Below are 23,765 nucleotides of genomic sequence, written 5' to 3' on the forward strand. Positions count from 1 at the left end.
TCTTTGAACGCAAGGATGCAACACGAACAGGATAAGGAGAAGCTTGAAAGATCGCGAAAACGGAAAATGGAAAGAGAGGGAAAGTATTTATAAATAGGCTAAGGGGCATAATGGTAAAAACGAGGCAGCCATTAATGCGACTGCACCGTTACCAAAGCCCTCAATCCCTAAACGCCTTCTCAACGGACACGACGCTTGAATTGACGTAACTGTCAGAAACAAAAGGTCGCGAAAATCACGTCGGTTTCAAAACCCGTGAAGGTCGGCTACGAACCCGAGTTAAATACTTGAACCCAAGCCTTAAAAGGGTCTTGGGCTCAAGTAGGGGCACTGTTCATACCCTGGCCCAATGTTAAGGGCCCAGGTCCAATCGAAAGGCCTGATCCAATAGATTAAGCCTAGCAAAGCACCACCACCACTCAAGAAGTCGGTGTCAACCACGACTTAGTACGAAGAGGTCGGTTATGAGATTAGCTGGCAGATAAATACTCATTCAAATGAGTAACCGCCCCTGAAATCTCTCTAACCACTTCATAAAGCCATATCTTAACCTCCCTAAGATAATGGGACGGTTATTATCCTAAAGATACGGCACTACTCCAACGGTGGTTATTGGCTCACCACTATAAGTACACTGACACGCCTCAGGTATTCCTAAGTCCAATACTCTCTAAGACCTGCTTACACCCTTGCTAACTTAGGCATCGGAGTGTCCTTGCAGGTACCACCCCCCATTCACGCGCGAGCACCAGTCGGACGGAGCCTCCCGAGTTGCGGACCTACCTGGAGTCCTCCTCTATTATACACTTGGGCCGCCGAACGCCATCCATTGGACTAATCTCCGGTTACCTACCGTAACAATATATATATAATAAAAATATTTTAGTTGTGTTTTATAATAAAAATATTATAGTAATTTTTTATAAAAAATATTAATTTATATTAATTTAAAATTTAATTTATTAATTTTTTTGTTAAACTAATTTATACCGTCTAATTTTTATAAAATAATATAATTTAATTAATTATATGTATTAAATTTTAATTTTTAAAAAATATTTAAAATAATATTTTTAATATTTTTATCTAACTGATTCCCTTAAATAAAACAAGGATCGTTCTACGGTATTGAATTACTTTGTGACACATGGATTTTCCGTCTCTTTTGAGAGAGCAGTTTGACAGACCACATGCACGAGGGAGTCACACAAATAGCTGAGCTATTAATAAGTTTTGGGTAATTATTGATGGGTTTTTTATTTTGAGAGAACAGCTTCGATTTTTGGAGCTTTCTATTATATTATTATTATTATTATATTATATAAAAGGTCCATAGAAGTATATTAGTTTTTTAGAATAGTATCAAATGAAAATTAATATTAAACCACTATGACTAAAAAAAAAAAGAAATTAATATTAAACTGAAGAGCTAATGTATGTGATCTTATTTCCCAACAAAAAAATAAAGCATTCCAACATTAACTAAATATAAATACTAATACGGTGGGAGGATAATAATAATAATAATAATAATAATAAAAGTCAACCATATTTATAACTAGAGATTTTGCACTTATGTTCACACCAAATATATTAACTACATTTTTCAATCATCATAAATTCATACTTATAGAATTATAGTATATTGAAAAACGTTAAAACATAATAATGAACATTGTTAAAACGTATTATAAAAAAAAAGTAACGATTAAGTTTATTTTAATAAACATATGATTGCTTCTTACAAAATAAATGATGTTAGATTATTTTATCTATTTTGTACTTCGCTTGAAATTTAATTTAAAATTATAAAAGATTAAATTTAATAAAAGAGTATGAAATTATGTGTTTAAGTCTTAAACGGGCCTATATGGATCAGTAAAAAAAATAATTACAAAATTATATGTTTATATTATAGATTTAGTTAATATGTGTCTTTAGACCATATAATAAATTTATTGTTTATGTATTGATCTATAATTTAGCCAGACTCAAAATAAATAAAACTTAATCTACATACATCATACAAAACGACATCTATCCGACCTCAGCTCATGGAGGTCGGCCATAACGGCATAAACGCGATCCTACTTATCTAAATAAGTAACTAATTTCTATTATCTCTCATATTTATCTAGAAAGAAGATTTTAACAAATTTTTTATTAAAGAAAGTAACCAACCTATTATTAAAGGTGGGACTACTCAAAAAATGATTATTGATTCTACATCTATAGTTATAAATACTCTTACACTCTCAAGTATATTTCGACCCTGCTTAAACCTTTGCTCATTTAAGTATCAGAGTTTTTTGCAAGTATCACTCCCACCTTTTTATGATAAACTCAAACAGCGACAGTGCGGCACCTCTACTCTAAAAGATGTCGAAAGCTGCTCCAAAGGAGTCTGAACCTCACATTGAGGGTCAAATCTATCGGTTTCTTAGTATATTAAAAAAGCGTTAAGTTATCGATTAACATAGTTGGTGTGTATTATAAAAAATTTAAAAAATTAGGCTTGTTTTAATAAACAATTTTATGCCTACATATAATTGCTTCTTTAATAATATATCTGTTTTATACTTCACTTGAAATTTATTTGTTCAATTAATCTAATTTTATTATTTGGATTTAAAATTTAAAATTATAAATTTTATTAATTTAAAAGATTACATATATCTATATCTTTTATTAAGATACTTAAAAATTATGTTTGGTAGTTGGGTTTTTTTTTTAAAACAAAAATAATTATAGAGTCCTAACATTAATCGTATGAGTACAATAATATGCCTATAATTTTTTTATCGAATTAAATTTAGATTAATAGTTAAATTAGTCTCTAAAAAATAAAATATTCTTTAATTTCGTCACTAAAATTTTTTTAATCAAATTAATCCTTTAAAAATTACGAATTAATCATATTTATCATTCGGTAACTTCATTAACAATTTTTGTCAATGATTGATGATGTAGAATATTAAATGATAGCATACATTGATACCTAACATGTTCAATTGAACGCTGACTAAATATGTTTATGAAAATTTATCAATTTAGTTATTAAGTCATATTGGAAATATAGTTTATGTAATTGAAAAAATAAACTAAATTAATAGATGTTGATAAATGTAACACCCTCACTATCAGAAGTCACGCTTCCGGCTGCGCCACTCTGATAGCAAGAAGTATTACGACTACTTTACATATTAAATACTAAAATAGGAGCCTATGCCTCGACACTGTATCGCTGATTTTTTTGAAAACCAGAAATAAATACTTTATCTTAAAAAAAATACAAGCAAACATAGATTCATATACAAGACTCCTTACATAATAACTCAATATATTATACATATAAAACATACAATTCCTATCCCTCTTACAAACTTGTAATAACAAAGACGAGGGAAGAAAATAATCTAGTTAATACAATAACATATAAACCAGACGCAGTATAACTCTTCTTAATGCCTCTCCATCTGGTTCCTGAAAAGATAAAGCTGTAGGGGGTGAGAACCTAACCACATGGTCTCACCACGGAGTTTCAAAATTGTCATAAGAAGATATTTAATAAGAAAACTGTTTTCAAGCTCAGTGATTATCATTGCCTTATGAATCATTTAAAAACCAATAGGTAATCATTCAAAACCTTTTCAAAGAAACAATGTTTAATCTTTCAAAAAATCCGAAACCTTTCCTTTCTTATAAGAAAAATCTCAATCAGAAACCAACCACACAATCAAACAACACAATCATTAATTCAACACCAAAGTTCATTTTCAAATGTAGCACACCAGGACAAACACAGGCAATACAGACAAGGAAAGCACAATTAGGCAGCGGTTACAGCAAATAGTCCAAGTAGCAGTTAAGAACAGTTTAGCAATTAGGCAAACCAAAACAAATTCAAACCCAAGCAAAACATACAAATGCATATGATGCATGCCTGCCCTATGGCTGATGAGGCTCATCTGTCGGTTATCCAGCCAACCCGACAAGTCTGAATTGTCCTTAGACTGTCCCCCGATGTGCATCCCCAAGAGTCTATGCATAGCTTTTTCTCAAATAATTAATATTGCTCAATGGGGGTAACATTCCCGGGAATTTATATAGTGCCCGGTCACACTTACGTCGTAGGGTCAACAGAGTATCGAGTTTTCAACCTGGTACACGTGGTGGCAAGCCATGGTACTTAATCCAGGGAACCTCGTATCTCAGATATTTCAAATTCATAAGCCATATGAATAATTCAAAGATCATATCTCAACATCATAATCATTCATCAATCCAAATCTCGTTTCCAAATTCATTCAAAAACCATATTTCAAAGAAATTCCTCATCAATCCTCTTTCCATTCTGTTCATTAACAATCTCAATTCCAAAACATAATTCTTTCTTTGATAAATAGATTATTTTTAAAACATATAATGTTTAAAAACAGATCCTTTCTAGTTAATTACTTCAAATAAAACTTCCAATTTTATAAAATTTCGGCAGCATCTCCTCTAAAACTTGGACTTTGCCACCCTGTTTGGGTCCCATCCAAACATTTCTCAAACCTTTTCCAAATCTCAATCATTTTCCAAGATTCGGCTTGTTCCAACATCAAATTATTTTCAAAGCAAATCAGTGCCCATAACAAATCTCTTTTTAAAATCAAACCAGCTCAAATACTAACTCATTTATAAAGTCACTAACTCAAAATTAAACCATTTCCAAAGTTAATCCAGTTTCATATTCCAAATCATTTCCAAAGCCAATTTCTTTACATTATCAAAAATAGCTTCAAAACCAAGAAAAGCCATTTTTCATAATAAACAACTAAATAATCTTTCAAACTAATTTCTTTTCAGCAATCACAACCTACTCAAGCAATCAAGCAATCAGTCGTTCAGTCCAGCAAACAACCACATTTAGAAAACAATCATAATCACAGACATATGTTCTCTCACATTAATATCTATTTATCACAACTCTGTAATATAAATTAGGTTTTAAGAAAAACCCCTACCTCGAAAGTTGAACCCATAAACTAAAGGCGTCACAAGAACCATTCCTCTCCGCCTGAAACCAACTGCAGCCTCAATCGCAGGTCTGCTCACTTCCACAATAGCAGAAACAACTTTAATTGCAACAGGCAATCCCGATAACTCAATCCTAAAACATAAATATCACGAAAACCTTAATAACACATAATAGAAAACTAATGGCGAGGGTTCGCAATAAGATATACCTACAGTAAGAGCAAAATGGAACAGCTACAATCCCGAGATGACCCGGCGGCATCTCCGACAGCGGCCAGAAACTCCGATGGTCGAACTGTAACCTTAACTTTGATATAAAATCGTCGGAATTCAATCCTACAATACTAACAGCTCAGAGCCTCTAATAACTTATATTGGAATATTGATTTCAGAAGTTCTGGAAGTTAAAACGCTTACCAAGAAGGCAAAGGCTCGGCGGCGGCTTCCGGCAGCCAGAACAGCGGCAGTTCGTGGCGGTGACACGGATCTGGCGGTGGAACAGCGGTGGAAGGTGTCTCCCTTTCCCATCACATTCTGACCCTTCCTTCCATAGCTCAGCTCGGCGATGAAACAGATCTACGGCGCTGATGGAAGCATGGCGGTGACGAGGCAGATCTGACGGTGACGGGATTCTCGACGGCGTCTTCTCCCTATTCCCGCGAGCGTTCTCCCTTGGCATGACTGCGCGGCGGCTTGGCGGCGACGGACTCAGAGGCGGCGACGACAGGGACCCGCGGAGACAACAACGGACACGAGGCTCCTTCCTCGCGCACGCTCTCTGCTCTCAGACGACAGCACGGCGACCCAACAGTGGCGGCGGCGCTCCAGTGGCGCGACGATTCCTCTCCCTGCACCGGCGATGATGGCGATTCGGGATGAGGGCGACGGCGTCTGGAGGTGGCGGCGTGTTTCTCTGCTCCCTCAACTCCACCCTCTCCCTCTCTTCCTCGGATCTCCCTCCTGACAGCACAGCGGCGGCGACGGTGGCAGTGATGCCCACCGGCGCCGTCTCCGTCTCTTCCCCTTCTGCTCTCCCTCTTTTCTTTTCTCGTTTTCTCCCCTTCCTTTCTGCCGTTTTTTTCCTTCTCTATGCCTGCTGGGTATGTGTTTAGGGAAAAGGGGGAATAGGGTGAGTGCTGATGAGTGGCGGTGAGTGTGGGTAAATGTTAGGGTAAAATTAAGATTAGGGTTTGTGTATAAAATTGGAGATTTTGGGATTAATTTAGATTTGGTTAATTTTAATCAAATTAGGGTATAGAGTGTTAATTTAAAATCTAATTTAATCTTCAAAATTATTTTAAAATATTATTTGTTGTATTAAAATACTAATTGATTTGAAATCAAATTCTTTAATTCAATTTATAAGATAATAAGATTTATTTTCTTTATTCCTAAAATTTAAAGTATTAAATCATAGAAATATCAATTATTTGAATTAAATCACATAAAAATTCTTGTCATTCCATAACTACTAATTTTGTAATTTAAATATAGAAAATAATTCAATAATTATAAAATTAGGTAAAATTCTAATTAATTATTAAAACCTGATTTAATTTTTGATTTAATTAGCTTTAATAAAATAATTTCTAAAAATAGAATTTCTAATGAATAAATGAATTGAAATTAATTCAAAATTAGATTTATTTAAAAATTTTGGATCTTACATCCTACCCACCTTATAAAAATTTTCGTCCTCGAAAATTTAAGTAATATAATATAAAATATTACATTATTTTGGTACTTTACTTTTGAATATTTTATAAAAGCAAGAAGTCTTGGCGCATATATATAATTTTTTTTTTAATTAGTAGATAAACCATAAGATTTAAAAATAAAGGAAAAGCATGGTGTAAAGCAGAAGTTACAAGATAGGCTTAAAAGGAAAAGGGTTATATGGTGTCAATACTTTATCAAAATTTGAAACACATTAACATGCAAATTTTTAAGATAGATATTTGCAAAAACAATGCAATCAACACTTTTGTTTCCTTAATTAATTAATTACTAGCCGCTTCCCAACTTACTTATAACTCCCCAAAAACATTCTTACTTCATAACTTCATGATTCCATTCTGCTGCACACCTCTGACACATCCGTGGTGATAACTAGTTTTCATATCAAGCCTCAAGGTTTCAACTTCCCACACTTTAACATAATTCATCGTCAAAACTCCCAATTTAAAATTCTCAATCTCATTAAAGATTTGCAAATTCACTATTGGTTAAACGTCCAATGTCAACAAAACTTTTTCGCGTAAAACAAAGCTCCATAACATCTTGTGGCATCGTACACTTACAAGCTTTACCTTCCACTTTTGCTAATCGTGTCCTAAGGACTAATGTATTACTTACCATATCTAAGATCGCACATGATACTAACACATATCTCAAGTTCACTCAGAAGATCACGAGATTTTAGAAAGGAAGGACAGGTAACCAAGACAGTACTCATAAGAATTTGGAAGAATGAATTAAATTAGAGGTAACAAGGATGTACAAGCAATGAAGTTTGTTGAAAAGGAATCATTTAGCATCTTCGAGGATAATTCTTGAATCAAAGAAATTCGACAGGGTCAATAAGAAGAAAAACAGTGCATTAGTCTTAAATAGATTCAAACTGAGTCGAAGAAGTATGAGATTTTACAGATGAGAAATGATCGGAACCAATAGTAACACATCACAGCAGACCGACTTCAAATTAGTACTAGGGTTCATAGTTCGTGGAGGAACATAAGATTAATAATCGTGTTGTGAGTTTTAACGAAGTCAGAAATGTAGATAGATCAAGATATGCATAAAGTACAGATTGTGAAGTAAAGAAATATAAATTACATCTCAAGAAGAGAAAAAGGACAAATGACACGGCACGATTAAAACGCATAAACCTATACCACCTAATTAGAAGGAACACTTAACATTTTCAAAGATTCAAGGATCTGTGTTGTACCAAAACAATTTTCAAAGAAATAAGCGCAAGTATGTCCAAAGAGATACAATTCTCAGTAAGAGAAGAACAAGCGACGAAGATAAGTTTCACATGAATTCGGAAGAAGGCGCAGGATTACAACTAAACAGTAATGTACAGGCACGAGAAAACGTTTCAAAAAGAGTTATTTCGTATCCTAACAAGAAATATTGAATTTAGAAACTCCAAAGAAAACAAGAAGAGGGTAGTGATAAATTAGATCAAAATAAACTAAAACCAAATCAGAGGAGCACAAGGTTCACAAGGTTCACAAGAATATGAAGGAATAGTTCAAATCACCAACAAATAAGAATGGTCAAAAGTCACGAAGATGTCGGAAGGAAGAATCAAAATGCAAGTGGGAAGGAATTTTAATTTCAAAGAATTCCAATAGAAACCTTAGAGTTGAACAAGACAATTGTTTTAAAAAATTCAAGAGAATCATCGAAAACGTAAATATTGCGTCACGTTAAAACAAATTCAAGTCAAACTAAACTATACAAGATTTGTGAAATGAAAGTTAGCCAGGCTAAGAATGAAATGTTTTCTCGACAACCTTGAAAGGTACTTTACATAATCAATTAAGAATTTGCATAAAAACAAAACGAAATTGATAGGAAATCAAGTTGTTTTTTGCCAAAACTATTTCTGAGGTAAAGACAAATTATATGAAATTTGAAAGATGAAATTTAATTGAATAAAGGATCAAAAGTAATTCTTCAGAAATCTCAAAAGATATTCAAGCATTTAGTCAATTAGGAGTATATAATGAAATCACGGTAAAATTGAAAGGAATTTCAAATTTTGTTTAAAAGGGAAATTTAAGATATGGTTTCAAAAATACATATAAATAAAGGTATGCGAAATTTAAAACACCTTTATTAAAATTAAAGAATGATTATAGGTACAATCAAGTAAGAGATGATTGAGTTGAAATTTTTTCTAAGAGAATCAAATCTCTCTTTTAAAAAGTTTTAAAACTAAAATTCTATTTATTTTTTATATATATATATATTTTTTAAATCACAATCTCATAAAAATATTCAAGAAGATTGAAAGGTAAGGAAACCCTCTCTTATTTTGAGAAAGGAACTTAATCAAGGAACTCGAACAAAATTTTACAAGACACGATAAATCGAATAAGTTCTCAATTAATCCGAAGAAATACAAAATTCTTTTAAGAAAAACAACCCAATCAATAACAATTTCTTAAAGATTTCAAAGACCTTTTTGATGCATTAAACAATTTCAAGATCACACAAAAGAGTACATGAATCAAAAAGAGTTTCAACAGACAAAAACAAATCCTCCAAAGAATTAAGTAAACATAAACATAGGTAGTTAGGATTAAACAGAATGTATTTCAACAAGGAACAAGGTTGAAAAATAATCAAACTACTTTTCGAAAAGAAACCTCAAATGAAGGTTTTCAAGACATACTGTAGAAGAACAAGTTACAAGTCATTAGTAGAATTTTCAAGACACATAAAAGAATATCCTCGAGAATTAATTCCTAACGTCTGCAAGCTGCGTGATAAGCATTACCTATTACTTATTAATTCCAATTCGCCTATAATAACCCATTAACTTCCCCGTTCACATAAGCCATCAACATTAAGTTGGCCAGACTTAACATCAACCGATATGCAACGGTAAGCTAACAGTGTTAATTAATAAGCAGTCATGTCCATAAACTCTAATTCTTGTTACTTGGACAAGACCTACAACATGACGGACATTCAGAGAATGCAATGAAACATGGTCAGTCCATCCCCAAGGCTCTAATCAGGATGAACCGCTCTGATACCATAATGTAACACCCTCACTATCAGAAGTCACGCTTCCGGCTGCGCCACTCTGATAGCAAGAAGTATTACGATTACTTTACATATTAAATACTAAAATAGGAGCCTGTGCCTCGACACTGTATCGTTGATTTTTTTGAAAACCAGAAATAAATACTTTATCTTAAAAAAAATACAAGCAAACATAGATTCATATACAAGACTCCTTACATAATAACTCAATATATTATACATATAAAACATACAATTCCTATCCCTCTTACAAACTTGTACTAACAAAGACGAGGGAAGAAAATAATCTAGTTAATACAATAACATATAAACCAGACGCAGTATAACTCTTCTTAATGCCTCTCCATCTGGTTCCTGAAAAGATAAAGCTGTAGGGGGGTGAGAAACTAACCACATGGTCTCACCACGGAGTTTCAAAGTTGTCATAAGAAGATATTTAATAAGAAAACTGTTTTCAAGCTCAGTGATTATCATTGCCTTATGAATCATTTAAAAACCAATAGGTATTCATTCAAAACCTTTTCAAAGAAACAATGTTTAATCTTTCAAAAAATCTGAAACCTTTCCTTTCTTATAAGAAAAATCTCAATCAGAAACCAACCACACAATCAAACAACACAATCATTAATTCAGCACCAAAGTTCATTTTCAAATGTAGCACACCAGGACAAACACAGGCAATACAGACAAGGAAAGTACAAGTAGGTAGCGGTTACAGCAAATAGTTCAAGTAGCAGTTAAGAACAGTTTAGCAATTAGGCAAACCAAAACAAATTCAAACCCAAGCAAAACATACAAATGCATATGATGCATGCCTGCCCTATGGCTGATGAGGCTCATCTGTCGGTTATCCAGCCAACCCGACAAGTCTGAATTGTCCTTAGACTGTCCCCCGACGTGCATCCCCAAGAGTCTATGCATAGCTTTTTCTCAAATAATTAATAATACTCAATGGGGGTAACATTCCCGGGAATTTATATAGTGTCCGGTCACACTTACGTCGTAGGGTCAACAGAGTATCGAGTTTTCAACCTAGTACACGTGGTGGCAAGCCACGGTACTTAATCCAGGGAACCTCGTATCTCAGATATTTCAAATTCATAAGCCATATGAATAATTCAAAGATCATATCTCAACATCATAATCATTCATCAATCCAAATCTCGTTTCCAAATTCATTCAAAAACCATATTTCAAAGAAATTCCTCATCAATCCTCTTTCCATTCCGTTCATTAACAATCTCAATTCCAAAACATAATTCTTTCTTTGATAAATCGATTATTCTTAAAACATATAATGTTTAAAACAGATCCTTTCTAGTTAATTACTTCAAATAAAACTTCCAATTTTATAAAATTTTGGCAGCATCTCCTCTAAAACTCGGACTTTGCCACCCTGTTCGGGTCCCATCCAAACATTTCTCAAACCTTTTCCAAATCTCAATCATTTTCCAAGATTCGGCTTGTTCCAACATCAAATTATTTTCAAAGCAAATCAGTGCCCATAACAAATCTCTTTTTAAAATCAAACCAACTCAAATACTAACTCATTTATAAAGTCACTAACTCAAAATTAAACCATTTCCAAAGTTAATCCAGTTTCATATTCCAAATCATTTCCAAAGCCAATTCCTTTACATTATCAAAAATAGCTTCAAAACCAAGAAAAGCCATTTTTCATAATAAACAACTAAATAATCTTTCAAACTAATTTCTTTTCAGCAATCACAACCTACTCAAGCAATCAAGCAATCAGTCGTTCAGTCCAACAAACAACCACATTTAGAAAACAATCATAATCACAGACATATGTTCTCTCACATTAATATCTATTTATCACAACTCTGTAATATAAATTAGATTTTAAGAAAAACCCATACCTCGAAAGTTGAACCCATAAACTAAAGGCGTCACAAGAACCATTCCTCTCCGCCTGAAACCAACTGCAGCCTCAATCGCAGGTCTGCTCACTTCCACAATAGCAGAAACGACTTTAATTGCAACAGGCAATCCCGATAACTCAATCCTAAAACATAAATATCACGAAAACCTTAATAACACATAATAGAAAACTAATGGCGAGGGTTCGCAATAAGATATACCTACAGTAAGAGCAAAATGGAACAGCCACAATCCCGAGATGACCCGGCGGCATCTCCGACAGCGGCCAGAAACTCCGATGGTCGAACTGTAACCTTAACTTTGATATAAAATCATCGGAATTCAATCCTACAATACTAACAGCTCAGAGCCTCTAATAACTTATATTGGAATATTGATTTCAGAAGTTTTGGAAGTAAAAACGCTTACCAAGAAGGCAAAGGCTCGGCGGCGGCTTCCGGCAGCCAGAACAGCGGCAGTTCGTGGCGGTGACACGGATCTGGCGGGGGAACAGCGGTGGAAGGTGTCTCTCTCTCCCATCACATTCTGACCCTTCCTTCCATAGCTCAGTTCGGCGATGAAACAGATCCACGGCGCTGATGGAAGCATGGCGGTGACGAGGCAGATCTGACGGCGACGGGATTCTCGACGGCGTCTTCTCCCTCTTCCCGCGAGCGTTCTCCCTTGGCATGACTGCGCGGCGGCTTGGCGGCGACGGACTCAGAGGCGGCGACGACAGGGACCCGCGGAGACAACAACGGACACGAGGCTCCTTCCTCGCGCACGCTCTCTGCTCTCAGACGACAGCACGGCGACCCAACAGTGGCGGCGGCGCTCCAGTGGCGCGACGACTCCTCTCCCTGCACTGGCGATGATGGCGATTCGGGATGAGGGCGACGGCGTCTGGAGGTGGCGGCGTGTTTCTCTGCTCCCTCAACTCCACCCTCTCTCTCTCTTCCTCGGATCTCCCTCCTGACAGCACAACGGCGGCGACGGTGGCAGTAATGCCCACCGGCGCCGTCTCCCTCTCTTCCCCTTCTGCTCTCCCTCTTTTCTTTTCCCGTTTTCTCCCCTTCCTTTCTGCCGTTTTTTTCCTTCTCTGTGCCTGCTGGGTATGTGTTTAGGGAAAAGGGGGAATAGGGTGAGTGCTGATGAGTGGCGGTGAGTGTGGGTAAAGGTTAGGGTAAAATTAAGATTAGGGTTTGTGTATAAAATTGGGGATTTTGGGATTAATTTAGATTTGGTTAATTTTAATTAAATTAGGGTATAGAGTGTTAATTTAAAATCTAATTTAATCCTCAAAATTATTTTAAAATATTATTTGTTGTGTTAAAATACTGATTGATTTGAAATCAAATTCTTTAATTCAATTTATAAGATAATAAGATTTATTTTCTTTATTCCTAAAATTTAAAGTATTAAATCATAGAAATATCAATTATTTGAATTAAATCACATAAAAATTCTTGTCATTCCATAACTACTAATTTTGTAATTTAAATATAGAAAATAATTCAATAATTATAAAATTAGGTAAAATTCTAATTAATTATTAAAACCTGATTTAATTTTTGATTTAATTAGCTTTAATAAAATAATTTCTAAAAATAGAATTTCTAATGAATAAATGAATTGAAATTAATTTAAAATAAGATTTATTTAAAAATTCTGGATCTTACAATAAATATATCTAGTTAACATCCAATTAGACATATTAAGTATTATGTATGTTGTCAATTAATATTTTTATTATCAATTGTTACGGAAAATTGTTAATGAAATCACTGAAAGACAAATTTATTCTATTATATAAAAATTGAATTTTTGCATTTAATGATAAAGTTGACGTGGCATGCTTTTGAGAGCATTTCTCGATTTATTTCTTTTAACTCATTAAATACAAGTTATTACGATAAACTAATTATATCAACTAATTGATTTGATTAGATATTTAAATATTACATAACTTATTATAATTTATATCAATTTGATTTGGTACGTAGTATTTTTTAATTTATTTTTTTAATGTTCTGTTAGTATTTTTTAATTTATTTCTTTTAATTTATTAAACCAAATTTTTTGTGTGTATTAATTTATTAAATTAATTAATTTATTAGTCATTAAGATAATAAATCTATGAATAAAATAGACAATGGAGATATTTTTAACTAATAATTAAATCAAATCAAATCAAATCAAATCCAATTATATATATTGAGTCAAACCCAAATCATGTGAATTAAGATGATTTTTTGCCTATTCAAATTAAATGCAATAAATACAAATTAATTTTATTAGATAATCATAGTCGCCTGGTCTACTATAGATGGCCACACAAAATTATAAGAATTATGATTTTTATCATAAATGCTATTTCAATTCTTCTTTTCTTCTTCTTTTTTTCTTTATGTATATTTTTATGTATAAATATTTCCAAAATGAGAAAGTGTGAATGATATTTTATTGATTGTTTGTTTGATGAATATGTCTTAATTTAGGTATTTTACAACTGTGATGAAAGTTGACCTGTAGTAATTTAAGGTGACCAATATATTTTTTTATAGTATTAGATAGAAGAATATTTGTTAAAATGAATATATTCATTGTAATGTATTTTTTTTCAATTATTAGATTTTTATGTCAGTTGTATAAATTTTTTGAAGGCACAAGATAATAAAATAGGTTGACTTTAATATCATTAGAAGCTAAATTTAATAGTTCAAGTAAACACTACTAATTATGTTAATAAAATAATTTTGTAATACTAATGTGATTTACATATTAATTTTTTAAGTACATTTATTTTAAAATGTAAAAATTAGACACAATTACACTAAAATTTTAAAGGTAATATAGAATTTTACAACAAAATTAACATTCATTAAGGAAATAAATTTATATATGGCTCTTTCTTAATTATAAATAATAACAAGACTTATGAAAAAATATTAATGTCATCATTCTTATTAACTAAATCATAATATTAGGTAGTTGATAGTTTTATAGGCAAAAATTATTAAGTAATTACGTAAAAACTAGCAACAAACAAGCAATAAGGATTCATAAAAAAATCAGGTTTCTATTTTATAATTAAAAAAATTAGATTTTTATTATGTATTACTAATTTTATAATTAAAATATGTCATATATTATGGAGTTGACGTGACATATTTTTGAGAGTGTTTAGCGATTTATTTCTTTTAACTCATTAAATACAATTTATGATGATAAATTAACTATATCAACTAAATGATTTTATTAGATATTTAAGTATCACACAATTTATTATAATTTATATCAATTTGATTTAGTAGTATTTCTTAATTTATTTCTTTTAATATTCTGTTAGTATTTTTTAATTTATTAAACTAAATTAATTATACTAATTAATTATCTGTATTAATTAATTAACTAGATTAATTTATTAATTACTAAAATAATAAAGCTATGAATAAAATAGGCTCTCTAGATATTTTTTATTAATAATTAAATCAAATCAAATCATATATATTGAGCTATATTCAAATCATGTGAATTAAAGACTAAATTAAAATAAGATAATTTTTTACCTATTCAAATTAAATATAATAAATACAAATTAATTTTATTCGATAATCATAGTCTTCTGGTCTTCTATATATAGATAGCCACATAAATTATAAGAATCATCATTTTTATTGTTTTCGCTATTTCAACTCTTCTTTTTTTTTATGTATAAATGTACTTAAAATGAGAATGTATGGATGAGTGTTTTATTAATTGTTTGTTTGACAAATATTATAGTCCAAAAATGTCTCAATTTAAGCATTTTACCGTTACTGATAAAAGTTAAACCTGTAGTAATTTAGGGTGACCATGATAATTTTTTATAGTATTACATAGAAAAATATTCCTTATAATAAATATATTCATTGTAATTAATTTCTTTGTTAATCTGTTATCTTTTACATAACAAATAATATCCATGTTGAATATATTATTTTCATCAGAAGCAATACATAATTGATTGATAATTCTATATATAAAAATACTTCCTGTGGTATCTAAATACCATATTGTTATCTCGCTAAAGTTAATTCTCCTATGATTATCCCAATGTATAGCATTACCAAATAAAAATTGATTAGATTATATTTATTTCCGACGAGGTAATAACCTTTTAGAGCTAATCATGGTCGGAGTTGAGAAAGGTTTGAAAAGTGCTAATAATATAAATACTTTTTATTTTTAATACCAAATAATAAATATATAAATTAAAACTAATATTGTTTCGTACAAAATTATAAAATGTATATTATACTTAAAAAATATATAATCGGTATTAACTGTCATTATTTATCAAATACATTATGACAAATCTAGTTGTTAAAAATGATTAAAATTAACTTAAATATACACAATATTATTCCATGCCTTTTATTTTTATTTTATCATCATAAAAAATCATACATATTATAAGATAACATTGTCTTTTTACCAACGGTTCTTCCATTCAATAGTTTCTATAAAGAACATATAGATGCTTTTGTTATTTTCAGTTATTTGGTAAATATGGACGACGCATAATAATATTGTGTTCGGCAAGAATATATGAGTTTTAAAAGGTTGAAGCATAAGTTTAGTCCTTAACATATTCGTAGATAAAGTATATAGTAGATAAAAAGATAGCTAATAAAAGAATAAACGGTTAAAGCTTCCTCAATGTTAACAGTCGTAGTGTACGATAGGTGTTCTATAACTTTTTTGGATTTGATTGTTTCTTTATTATTATTATATCTTGTTCTGTTTAATTTATATTAAAAATACTTATGATAATCATCTTATTGTGATAGTGTAAAAGTTGTAGATGTTATATTTACTTTGTATGTTCTTAAATCTCATATCTTTGATGAATATCTGTGACTGAGTAATTATTAAAATAAATTAGTTTAATATCTATTATATATTTTATTTAAATTATAATAGTGAGTAAATATTTTTTCAAAGTAAATAATGTGATTTTTTTCATAAAAACAACGTTTGAATAATTGTAAAATTAGATTATACCACAGATAATGATAAATATCTTAGCATTAGAACTACTATAAAACAAACTTCTAAGAATATTATATTGTATTATATAATTTAGTTATATTTTTCTATTTTTAATCTATATTATTTGAATTGATATATTTTTAAAAAGGGTTATTCAAATTTTTTTAAATTATTAAATCAAATTCATTATAACTAATTAATTAGGTTGATTAAATATATATATCTTATAATTAAATATAATTTACTTTATATAGATATATGACTTTTACAGTTTTACTATTTATTATAATAAATTCTAAAGATAATTTTTGTAAGTTATAATTTTTTTTATCTGCATATTCAACTTTTAAAAATATTTTTTTATTTTTTATTTATAAATAGATTATTTTATACTTTAAGATATGAATTTTTTTATTGCATAATTCACTTTAACAAAAATAAATTAATTGATGAAAATTTAAATTTAAATATATTATCTATAAAATATATAAAAATTTAATTATATAAAATTCAATAGTTTCTTTCACAACATACTTAAATATATTATCTATTATATACAATCATTAACATAAATAAACAAATATAAATTGAATATATAATTTAATTTTAATTTAAACTAAAAACCAAATGAATCAGAAAAAATCGCAACCAATTTTGTTTTTAATTTTTTTATAAGTTTATTTAAAAGTAAAAATATCTCTATAACCACTAATATCGCCGATAAAAAAATTATAAGTCTCTATAAAATAAAAAATATATAAGATAAATAACATATATATAATTTTAAAGTTATTAATCGTAGACTATGGACAAATTTAAAAAAAATATGGATCAACATGCAATTTTTTTCTATTTTTTTCTAAAATTTTTTAGACTTATCAATATTTAAGTTGTCTATACATCACTTCTCAAAATATTATGATTTCACAAGTTAGAATATATGATATTAGTTATTGTTATACATATGAAAAATGTGACTTATTTGCGTATTGTTTGGATTAGAAGAATTTGTACGAAAATGAAATATTGGAGAAGAAAATGGATGGAAAAATCAATTTTTCATTGTTTGGATCAACAAAGAAATTGAATAAAAAATAAAAAAGATGTATATGGAGTTCATGTAAATTTTTCTTCTTCAAAATTGTGAAAAAAAAAACTGATGAAAAAGTGTAAACATGGATAAAAGTACAGAGTTACCCTTTGAATTATAATTTATATATAATATATAAAAATATTAATGTAATTTTATTCTATTATAATTTTCACTCTTCTTACTTTTTCTTCTATCCAAGCAAAAAAAATTCATCTATTTTCTTTTTATTCATTTTTTTCATCTAAACAACACAAAAAAATATATTTTTCTTTCCATTTTTCTTTTCTCTCACTTTCTTTCTTTTCATTTTTTCCTCTTATTTTCCATCTTATATCCAAACAATAGCTTAGTGTTTATCCATTTATCTCCTATTAATATTGTTCTAACAAGAATACATGTGACTTTATAAAAAGGGATATATCCTAGATTTTGATTATTTGAGAATTTATTAAGTGGCTGGAATAGCTCCACGTCATGAGCCAACAAATACTAGCAATAAGGATATTTACAAAAACAGTCGAAACATGTATTTGCAAGAATTACCGTGTTTTATGGCTAGATGGGGACCTGGAAAACCCTCACGACCTGCTACATGAAAATGGATGAGGACTAAGGGTGGCAAACGGGTTGAAACCCGTTGGATCGCTGATGATTGGATTTTTGACGGTTTAGAATTCACAAATAAATTCTCGTTGCAAGTATAGTTTCTAGGTTTGATAAGAAGCATGAAAGATAATCGACAAGAAAGTAAACTAAGGCCTATAAAGATCTTGGCAAAGGTTGGTGGTCAAGGATCTCTATCCTAATCACTAACCACAATATGAGAATTGGCAAGGATTAATCTCATTAAATCATCCTCTAACTAGTAGTAAAGGAAAGTCAAATGAGCTATATCATCCTAGTCCATAAGTCCTAACTCCACTAATTCAGTAGTGAGAACTAGAGTCAATGGCTTCCAATCATCAATCACTTGGACATTAGTAACTCAAGAGGTCCTAAGTTACCTTTCCAAGCCAAGAGTATAAAATTCTACTCTAAAATCCAACCAAGCATTTCATCAAACAATTGGAAGGCATAAAAGGAAAACATAGTAAATCAACAACAAGAATAAAATCTAACAACAATTATTGAAAGGAATTAACAATACAAATCAAAAGGAACACAATTATTATGATTTACCTTGAATTGAATCGAAAGAGAAAGGAAGGAACAAAAGTGGATCTACAACAAAGTATAAGAACAACATAAAGGAAATTACAACAAAAGAATAGAGGAAGATGAATGTAACAACAAGGAATTAAGATGATAGAAGTAGAAGAAAGCAAAGATTAAAATCTAGATCTAAGAACTAAACCTAATCCTAATCCTAATTCTAGAGAGAAGAGAGAGCTTCTCTCTCTAGAAACTAACTCTAAACTAATTCTAATGAGTGTGTAGTGAATGGAATCCCCCTTTGCTCTTCAATCCTTGACTTTAAATAGCATCTTTGGCGCCAAAGTTGGTTAGGATTGGGCCCCACAACCCTTCAGAATTCGTTGGCCACGCTTTTATTAAAAAATCATAAACCAACACCGACGCGTACGCGTACGCGTCCATGGGGTAATTCGCAGGTGCGCGCAAGCGCCAGGTGCGCGCGCGCGTCCATGGCCGAGTTCAACTTCTTTGACTTTTCATGATTTCTCCACTTTGCATGCTTTTCCTCTTCACTCCTTTGATCAATTCCTAGCCTTTTCAATCTGAAATCACTAACAAACATATCAAGGCATCTAGTGGAATCAAAGGGAGATTAAAACCATCAAATTAAGGGTTGAAAATCATGTTTTTACATCTAAGCACAAATAAGGAGACAATCACAAAACCATGCTATTTCATTAAATAAATGTGGGTAAAAGGTGATAAAAGCTCTTAAAATCAATACAAGATAAACCGTCAAAATGGGGTTTGTCAACCGCCCCGCTTAACTTGCCAAAAAAGGCGGGGTGGGCTGAAAATTTGAGACCGCCAAATTTAAAAATTCTGCCTACCCTGTACCGCCTAATTCATGAGTTTTGGCGTGTTTCGGTGGGACGAGGCGGGGCAGACTTCCCTGCCAGGCTAAGCATTTTTTTGTCAGGGCCATTTTTTTACAAATTTTAATGATGTTATTGATCTACAAGAGGATAAAAATGATAATTGAAGATATTATAAGTTATATTTTGGATTATATTTTATGTTTGATTGATTATAAATTTGAAGATGTTTAATTATATGTTTTGGATAATATTTATTTTGCTTTGGACAATGTTAATTTTATTATTTTGTTTTAAAAAATTTGGTTTATAATTATGTTTATTATATATTTATAATTATAAAGACTTTAATGTTTATGAATTAAAAAATTATAATTTTTTTGTATTTTTAGAAATTATAAATTTATTGAAATGGTTGTGAAATTATATATATTGTTTAATATTTATTGATTTATATAAAAAAGAGAGATTTGGCAGGTTTGGCTCTGCAACTTGCCAGCCTACCGTTAGGCAGGATGGGGGAGGAATTTAAGACCGTCTCACTAGGCGGGGCGGGACAGTCCAATCTACCAGATGGCAGCCTTTTGGAGGGATAGGGCGGAGTTCTCCGTTTACTACCCCTAATGAGAACATGGACATAAGCACCTGTCCCATAAAACCTATTAAATACGTGCAGATATAAAATTACTAATTTTATCCTAATTTATATATAAATAAATTCTAAATAAATTTATTTCTTAAATTTAATAACCCTAATTCTGGTCTCGAATTTGAAAACTCTCTCTCTCTTAATATTAAATAGGGACTTGCACAGACAGAGAAAAGATAGGGACATTTAAAAAAAAAAATAGGAGTGAGGGATGGGAAGGGGGCTTGTCACACTCTCTTGAGTACCCATTATTATACTTGACTAGCAACGGAGATTCAATTTGAGCCGATTTGAGAGGGGACGCGTGGACTTCATCTGCATTGGGCCTTTAAGGTAATAAACCTAAGTCGAATTTGGGACCCTAACAATAAGCCTTTAAGATTGATCTTGCTTGCATTGAGGTCTCACTAGACCCAAATATATCTTGGATTAATATTTTGAGTCATTATTATAACAAATACTATATTATTTAATATTATAACACTTAGTATATGCAAAAGTTGGATATATTTACAAAAAAATTAATTCAAATTAAAAAAATTAATTATATTTTTTTATTTTAAATATTATTTACTAATATAACAAAAAAATAAAAATAACAATAATCACCCACATAATCAAAATAGATAATTCTAATATATACATGACACTACATATATCAAGAATTATTATATATGATAAATATTTTTTTCTGTAATGACTATTTATATAATTTATTGAACAATTTTTCTCATCTTAATATTTAATAAAGTTAATATTTAAAATATTATTTAACATACAAAATAAGTAACTTAAGTTATTATCTAAGATAATAAGCATAGTAGTGCAAATATTTACTTATTTATTAACAGTAAAAAATTATGTAAATGGTATAAATTATTACTTTTTAATATAAAAGCAATAATAAAAGTTATTAATTAAGTTAATTACATAATTAAAAAATTATGAATAAATTTTTAAATAATAACAAAAAATGAGATCATTATTTTCACATATTACAAAGTTTATGAAAAATATTTTAGATAATAAATCAATCCTGAATAGATTATATATTAGTCCTGTAAAAAAAATAATTAATTAATACATTAGATATTATTATTTACGTATTAATATAATATATATTATTGATTATTAAGTTTATAACTAATTTTTAACCCAATTTTTGGTAACTAAAATTTAAATGATTGAAATTATTAAATGCCGAATATTTTGTATCTAACCAATTTTATTTTTGTTATTGAAATTAAAAAAGATGAATTGTTAATCAATTCTAAATTTAAATTTAGATTTGAGTAAGAAAATAAAAATATTTTAAATTTTATCTCACTAACTATAATTAATTTCAAGATAAAAAATTATTCTGTACATCATATATATTGTAGGATAGTATGGTCATTTACTATTTTTTAATGATAAATATTGTCAAATAAAATGGTGTAAGAAATTAGAAGGAAGTGTATTTATCAGTTCAAGAAATATTAATTTATTTTTCAATAGAATAAACTATATATTGAATAACAAAAGTTGTTATTGGTTTCTCTTCACACTTATTAATACTCAATGATGATGTTTCGGTACATCATGTTATCAAGAAATATTAATCGATCTAATAACTTTTGTAATGGCATAAGTTTGTAAATTTAAAAATTTAAAAATTATTTCATAAAATGTGAAGTTTCAACAAGTAACAATATTGATCATATTATTTTGACTTAAAAAATGAATACAATACCAACAAATAAAATTGTCCCAAGTAAATTTCAACAAAGACAAAAACCTATAAGTATTGTTATTAATGAGAAATTAATCTATTTTAAAGACAAATACAATTTTTTCTTTGGATTTCCTAACTTGGCAAGTCGAGAGGACTAATCCATCACATATTGATGCTCTATTTATTAAAGTAGCGTTTGTTTTGAGGTACTGGGACAAAGACTCGGAAACTGAGACACAGTATCATGTTTGTTGGCTCCAAGACTGGTACTAAAATTTCTGTCTCTGTCCCTAAAATTTCAGTATTTCAGTACCTCCAAAAAGTAGGAACACAGGGGACTGAAATTTTTAGAGACGGAGACTGAAATTTTAATAACATTTTATATCTAAAATACACTCATTTCAATTAATTAATTTCAATTTTATCCTTTATGCAAATTAAATTAGAGTTTTATTCTTGTTTCGATTTCGGTCTCTCACTTTGCACCAAACAAAATACTGAAATTTATTTTGGTCTCTGTCTCTCAGTCTCAGTATTTCAGTCTCTATCTCTCTACCAAACACTAGGGTATGCCGTTAACTAATGAATTGTTATATACACAAGGCGAGATTCGACCTCCAAATATTTTCTTAAGCAGATAAATAAAATGACCATTCAATTAATCTAAATTAATTAAACTAAATACTAATTATTTTTAAATTATAAAATATTTATAATAATAATTACTATATGTATTTTTCATTTAATTTTTTAATAAAAAAATTTATATAATTTGATGTATTATCATGTGCAGGACATGGAAACATACACTAGTATGATTAATTTGTAATCTTTAAAGAATCAATTTGATTGAAAAAATCTCTTAAAAATGAATTTGAAGAATGTCCTGTCTTTCAGGGACTAATTTAACTATTAACTCAATTAAATTTAATCATTCATGTAAGTTATATCTATTTAAATTCCAAATAAAAAATTTTATAATTCAAAATTTTAAATTAAGTGAGAGAAATTAGATCAATTGAACAAATTAAACGGATTGATTTATTTAAGTCCGCTTCATTCATGGACCATAATTTTTTAACTCAAGGCCATAAATTTTCTGCTTTAAAGTTGAAAAATGCCGAACTTATTTGAAATTTGTCTATCCATAAATGTATATTAATATTAATTTTTTACACAAGTCTCTTAAAATAATTGTGTTCCAGTTGTGTTTATTTTATTTTATTAATTCAAACAACTTAATAATTTTTTTTAATATTTTACATTAATTTAAATGTTACAACTTAATATACACTTTATATTTTGATTCTACAAAAAATTTAAAATTTATATTATTATGATAAAAAATTATAATATAACATAATTGTTATCACATAAATACTTATTCAATAAAATATCATTATAAATTAGAATTTATATTTATAAAAAATATTAAAATATATAAAATATAGTTTTTATATTCATAAATATAAATATATGGCAAAAAAAAAAAGTGACGTGCATAGCATCATTTATTATAATAAAAAATAAGTGATGTCCAACAGCGTTCTGATTTAAGTGATGAAACTCACTCACAAT

At 29.6% G+C, this 23,765-nt stretch overlaps 2 protein-coding genes across 8 annotated transcripts; both read right to left on the minus strand.

The window, feature by feature from the left end:
• Positions 1 to 3,320: 3,320 nt before the first annotated feature.
• LOC130946097 (uncharacterized) lies at positions 3,321 to 5,701 on the minus strand. The gene is made up of 4 exons (XM_057874776.1): positions 5,440 to 5,701; positions 5,232 to 5,358; positions 5,010 to 5,155; positions 3,321 to 3,497 (listed from the first exon to the last, which is right to left on the minus strand). The coding sequence occupies exons 1-4, from the start codon at positions 5,699 to 5,701 to the stop codon at positions 3,421 to 3,423; spliced, it is 612 nt and encodes a 203-aa protein (XP_057730759.1). The 3' UTR covers positions 3,321 to 3,420.
• Positions 5,702 to 9,494: 3,793 nt separating this feature from the next.
• Positions 9,495 to 12,868, minus strand: LOC130946834 (uncharacterized). Of its 7 annotated transcripts, none has more exons than XM_057875707.1 (4): positions 12,118 to 12,868; positions 11,910 to 11,995; positions 11,688 to 11,833; positions 9,495 to 10,175 (listed from the first exon to the last, which is right to left on the minus strand). In XM_057875707.1, the coding sequence occupies exons 1-4, from the start codon at positions 12,295 to 12,297 to the stop codon at positions 10,099 to 10,101; spliced, it is 489 nt and encodes a 162-aa protein (XP_057731690.1). In that variant the 5' UTR covers positions 12,298 to 12,868; the 3' UTR covers positions 9,495 to 10,098. The 7 variants fall into 7 exon arrangements, 6 of the variants coding, with proteins under 6 accessions (XP_057731690.1, XP_057731688.1, XP_057731689.1 ...); XM_057875705.1 differs by having other exon boundaries at positions 9,497 to 10,175; positions 11,910 to 12,007; XM_057875706.1 differs by having other exon boundaries at positions 9,497 to 10,175; positions 11,914 to 12,002; positions 12,118 to 12,867.
• Between the last annotated feature and the right edge of the window lie 10,897 nt (positions 12,869 to 23,765).

The sequence above is a fragment of the Arachis stenosperma genome, chromosome 8 (genome assembly GCF_014773155.1).
Source record: "Arachis stenosperma cultivar V10309 chromosome 8, arast.V10309.gnm1.PFL2, whole genome shotgun sequence".
NCBI classification, from domain to species: Eukaryota; Viridiplantae; Streptophyta; class Magnoliopsida; order Fabales; family Fabaceae; genus Arachis; species Arachis stenosperma.